General features: G+C 66.2%; 1 protein-coding gene across 1 annotated transcript in view; it reads left to right on the forward strand.

Annotated features, from left to right (window-relative positions):
- FAM221B (family with sequence similarity 221 member B) overlaps window positions 1-5073 on the forward strand; it is a 7399-nt gene that overhangs the window by 1202 nt on the left and 1124 nt on the right. Inside the window, exons 2-5 of the mRNA XM_029912989.1 lie at window positions 430-573; window positions 753-859; window positions 2564-2765; window positions 3413-3532. Coding sequence (XP_029768849.1) covers window positions 430-573; window positions 753-859; window positions 2564-2765; window positions 3413-3532 — 573 coding nt within the window. The remainder of the gene's footprint in view (window positions 1-429; window positions 574-752; window positions 860-2563; window positions 2766-3412; window positions 3533-5073) is intronic.

Raw genomic sequence — 5073 nt, forward strand, 5'->3', positions numbered from 1 at the left:
GGCAGGGCTGTGGGGTGGGGGAGCACAGGGGTGAGGGAGCAGTGGGGTGTGGGTCGGGATTGAGGGGCACTGGCAGAGCTGTGGGGTGGGGGAGCACAGGGCTGGGCGAGCGGGGGCTGTGGGTCGGGACTGAGGGGCACTGGCAGGGCTGCGAGTGACAAGCATGTAGAGGCCCAGGCCATGCTGAGCGTGGCCCGGACGGAGTCTCTGGGAGCCCCAGGCCAAGGGACACGGAGCCGGCGCCGGAGCCGCCTCCTCTGCGCTCCAGGCACAGAGCCAGGGAGGGCTGGCTGCCAGCTGTGCTACCCTGAGTGGGGGCTGCTCCTCACCAGAGTCAGTACCATGCAGAGAGCAGAGCCCAGCCCATGGGTTGGGGAGGGCGCCTGGAGCGGCTGCCCCTGCCCACTCACCCTGCCCATCTCTGCCCAGGCTACACGGTGCGGCCTATCGTCCCGGCCAGGAGGGCCGAGCTGGTGGCGGTGGCCAAGGCCATGCACCGGGACCAGTTCGGCAGGGAGGTGCAGGAGCTGTTCCACCTGGAGAGGGAGGCGGCGCTCACGGCCATGCAGACAGGTAGGGCCCTTCGTGGGGGGCGCGGGACCCCTCTGCTCGCTGGGGAATGGCGCCGAGCGCAGCGGGCTGGAGCTGGGGGGAGCAGCACGTAACTCGGGAGCCTAGGGCCTGGCTGGGGGGCACCAGAGCAGGGGATGGGGGATCCTGGGCACGGCTGACCCCCTCCCGCCCGCCCGCAGGTCTCTACATCGGCTGGCGCTGCCCTGAGTACCTTTGGGACTGCTTCCGCGTGGGTGACCTCTCCAAGTGCTTCTGCGGGCACCTCCTGCGGGAGCACCAGGTCTATGTCGGTAGGTTCGGGGCGGCCCAGTGCTCTGGGGCAGGGCTGGCGGGGTCTGGGGAGCACCAGGCCTGTGTTGGTGAATATGGGGCAGCTGGGCACCGTGGGGCAGGGCTGGCAGGGCACCAGGCCCGTGTTGGTGAGTGCGGGGTGCCCGGGTGCCATGGGGCAGGGCTGACGGGGCCTGGGGGGCGCGCCAGGCCTGTGTCAGAGGGTACAGGGTGCCCAGGTGTCGTGGGGAAGGGCTAACGGAGTCTGGGGAGCACCGGGTCTTTGTTGGTGGGTTTGTGGCAGCCGGGAACCGTGGGGCAGGGTTGGCGGGGGCTGGGGGGGCTTCAGGCCTGTGTCGGGGGTCTGGGCTGCCCGGGTGCCATGGGAAAGGGCTGGCAGGGCCTAGGGGTAGCATGCGAGCTCTCCAGGCACCAGTTCCCCACATGGCCCTGCTCCCCGCCAGCCCCGTGCACTCAAGGCTGGCAGTGATGGGTCAGCCCCACTCTGTCCCATGGAGCCCGTGTGCCCATCCCCCAGGGCCAGGGCAGGGGTACCCCACTGCAAACCCAGCTCCAATCCCCTCCTGCTGCCTCTGAGCTTGGCTGCTCCTCCGCTGGGCCCAGGCTGTGGGGCAGGGGGTGCTGGGGTGGGGCCCTGCACAGAGCAGGCAGGTCTCCTTAGCAGCAGCCTGGCAGTGTTCAAAGGCTGGGCTTTCTCTGGGGCAGAGGGGACCCTAGGGACAGCCAAGCCACGAAGAGACTGTCCCCCTTCCCGCACCAGACTGCCAGCTCAGAGCCTGGGCCCCACTCCCACCCCCAGCTATGGGGCAGTGCCCCCAGCTCAGCACCTGTGCACCCCAGCCTGGGGGGCTCTATGGGGTGTCACGGAGTCCCCGGGCGATGCTCTGGAACTGCTCCCCACAAAGCCAGCCAGGACTTTGGGGAGCCTCCTCTCCCTCGGAGCAGACTGTCTTCAGGGCAAGAAGCTCACACGGCTTCACCTCCTGGGTCTGACCTTGGAGCATTCAGCATATGCCCCTCCGTGCGCTTCCCACAGCGAGTCCGCCCAGGCGGGGTCCTGGGGAAGCCAGAGGGTCCTGCACCCCCACTTCGCAGTCAGACGTGACTCTCAGCCAGCCAGTAACACAGAGGTTTATTAGATGACAGGAACACGGTCTAAAACAGAGCCTGTAGGTACAGCGGCGAACGGGACCCCTCGGCCGGGTCCATTATGGGGTTCAGAGAGCCAGACACCCCCATCTGCCCTCCCTGCCCATCCCCAGCCAGCTCCAAACTGAAAACCCCCTCCAGCCCCTCCTCCTCTGGGCTTTTTGTCTCTTTCCCAGGTCAGGAGGTCACCTGATCTCTTTGTTCACCTTTAGCTATTCCCTTGCAGGGGAGAAGGGCCCTGGCCATTTGTTGCCAGGGAGACAGAGTGTCGGTGATTTATGCACATTGGCCTTTATCCCACCACCTAGAGACTTAAGAACTGCATAGGGGAAACTGAGGCACCCACACAGTATTCAGAGGAAACATTAAGAACAGTCCCACTTCGTCACATGGGGCAGTGCCCCCAGCTCAGCACCTGTGCACCCCAGCCCGGCGGGCTCTATGGAGCAGTGCCCCCCCTCCGGGCACTTTCTGAGCAGCCATCTGAGCCTGGGGTGGGGAGGGCTCGCTGTGTGTGTCCCAAGGGGTGACGGGCGCATGCTCTGCAGAGACGCGTGCGCGGGTGCCCTGCACCGTGCTCAGCTGCAAGTGCCAGAGCTTCATCTTCATCCCCTCCCGGCCTGAGGACGTGGGCGAGTTCTGGCTGAGGAAGAGAGTTGGCTTCGACCCCTCCGCCTGGCGGGCCACGTGCCGCTGCAAACACAGCCATGAGGAGCATGCGCCCAACGCCAGCCGCGCCTGTCGGGCCGCAGGTGGGCGCAGATACGGGCAGGGCGTGCGGTGGCGGGGGAGAGAGTGTGTGTGCCTGCGTGGGGGGTGTACATGTGGGCTGTCACTGTGTGTGTGTGTGTGTGTGTGTACATGTGGGCTGTCACTAACATTAATAATAATTGGAGATATACCTATCTCCTAGAGCTGGAAGGAACCTCGAAAGGTCATCGAGTCCAGCCCCCTGCCTTCACTAGCAGGACCAAGTACTGATTTTTGCCCCAGATCCTAAGTGGCCCCCTCAAGGATTGAACTCACAACCCTGGGTTTAGCAGACCAATGCTCAAACCACTGAGCTATCCTTATCCCTCCCCCCACTGTGTCTGTGTCTGTGTCTGTGTGTGTGTGTTAGATAGATAGATAGCTAGATAGACAGACAGACAGACTGTCACTGTGTGTGTGTGTGCACGTGGGCTGTAACTGTGGGTGGCTGTACACCTGGGCTGTCACTGCATGTCCCCTGGGCATTTCTGAGTGTGCCAACCCCCGGCACAGAAAGTGTCTCCCTGGTGCCTGTGGCTGGGTGTCTCTGGATGCCGGTGCTATGGGGAGGGGGAGGGAGGGTGCTGGGGTGCCAAGACCCAGGGGCCCCGAATCCTCGCCAGGCTGAGCCCTGCCCTCCCCCGCACAGGCTGTTGGTGCGTCAGCTTTGAGTCCAACTTCCTGTGTGCGGCCTGCGACCGGCGCTGGGAGGAGCACGAGACCTTCTTCGAGACGGCTGAGACGCGGCGAAAGGGGGGCCAGCCCTATGGTATGCACAGCACCTGGCCTCTGCCCCCCTCGCTCCCATGGCAGCACATAGGGTCTGGGCCAGGGCAGTGGGGCCCCCAGCCTAGCCCCGGCCCCGGCAGCTCAGTCTCCTCTGGAGCGTCAGGGCTTGTCACCCTGGGGAGAACCCCCCGCCCCGTCCCATGGCAGCGCTGTCACCCCCAGCGTAGCCCCAGGGCCACGCCTGTCCTGGGACAGAGTGGCTGGCACAGAGCACCAGGCGTGTCTGCACCATTCGCCCGGCACAGGCCCCTCCGGCACTAGGCCCTGGGCCTGCACTTTGCACCCGGGAACGTGCCATGGCCCCCCCACGCTGAGCCCCGCCCTCGCTATGGCTCCCCAGTGGCACAGAAGCGACGCGCCCAGCAGGGATCGGCCTGTTCACGCCGTCCAGCAGCAAAGGGGCCGGAATGGGCAAGCGAAGTCTGCACAGGCGTCAGGCGCCCCGGAGCCCAACTCCCTCCCCGCTCTGGGAGCTGGCTCTGGGAGCGCTCCTGACCCCTCAGACCTCGGCTCTGTTCCCTCTGTCGTGGGGGCTACACCCCGGCGGTTAGACAGTTCCTTGGAGGATCCCTTCAATAGGGCAGACCCTCACGGGGGGCAGGCCACCTCCTTCCCCCAGCCCCGCAGCCCCACCACCTCTGAGTCTGAGCCCCTGGGCTCCAGCCTCCTGCTCCACCCCAGGCCCTGCCCAGCGAGTCCCACCCAGCCAGCCCCTGGGCGAGACGTGGCCCCTCCGCAGGGACCGACGCCCCCAGCCGGGGTCTGCAGCACCTGGAGCCCCCATGGGCAGCCCTGAGCTCAGCCCAGAGACCTGCAGGCTGAAGCATCGTCCACCTGGCCGAGCAGAGCAGCCCCCCAGCCAGGCTGGCCCGGCCCCAGCTCAGGCGCTGGATGGGCCCATTAGTCTGATGGTGGGGGGGGAGACTCTGGACTGGATGGGCCCATTGATCTGATGTGGGGAGGGGGAACCTGACTGGGGGCGAGGGCAGCGGGAAATGCTGTGGGGTGCTGGATCTATTGGGCCCTAACTGGCTGTGCAGCCCCCAGGCCAGGCCTCATTCTGCTCCCTGCCTCCTGGGCAGGTGTCACTTTACAGGGCCCACATCCCTCCCCGGGTTACCCCCACTCCCCGTGGATCACCTCTCCCCAGATTACCCCCACTCCCCATGTTACCCCCACTCCCCATGGGCACGTCCCTCCCCGGGTTACCCCCACTCCCCGTGGGCACATCCCTCCCCGAGTTACCCCCACACCTCGTGGGCACATCCCTCCCTGTGTTACCCGCACTCCCCATGGGCATCTCCCTCCCCGTGTTACCCGCACTCCCCGTGGGCACGTCCCTCCCCGTGTTACCCCCACACCCATGGGCCACCTCTCCCCGTGTTACCCGCACTCCCTATGGGCATGTCCCTCCCCGGGTTACCCCCACTCCCTGTGTTACCCCCACTCCCCGTGGGCACGTCCCTCCCCGAGTTACCCCCACTCCCCGTGGGCACCTTCCTCCCCGTGTTACCCCCACTC

The sequence above is a fragment of the Terrapene carolina genome, unplaced genomic scaffold (genome assembly GCF_002925995.2).
Source record: "Terrapene carolina triunguis isolate 2854851 unplaced genomic scaffold, T_m_triunguis-2.0 Scaffold408, whole genome shotgun sequence".
NCBI lineage: Eukaryota > Metazoa > Chordata > Testudines > Emydidae > Terrapene > Terrapene triunguis.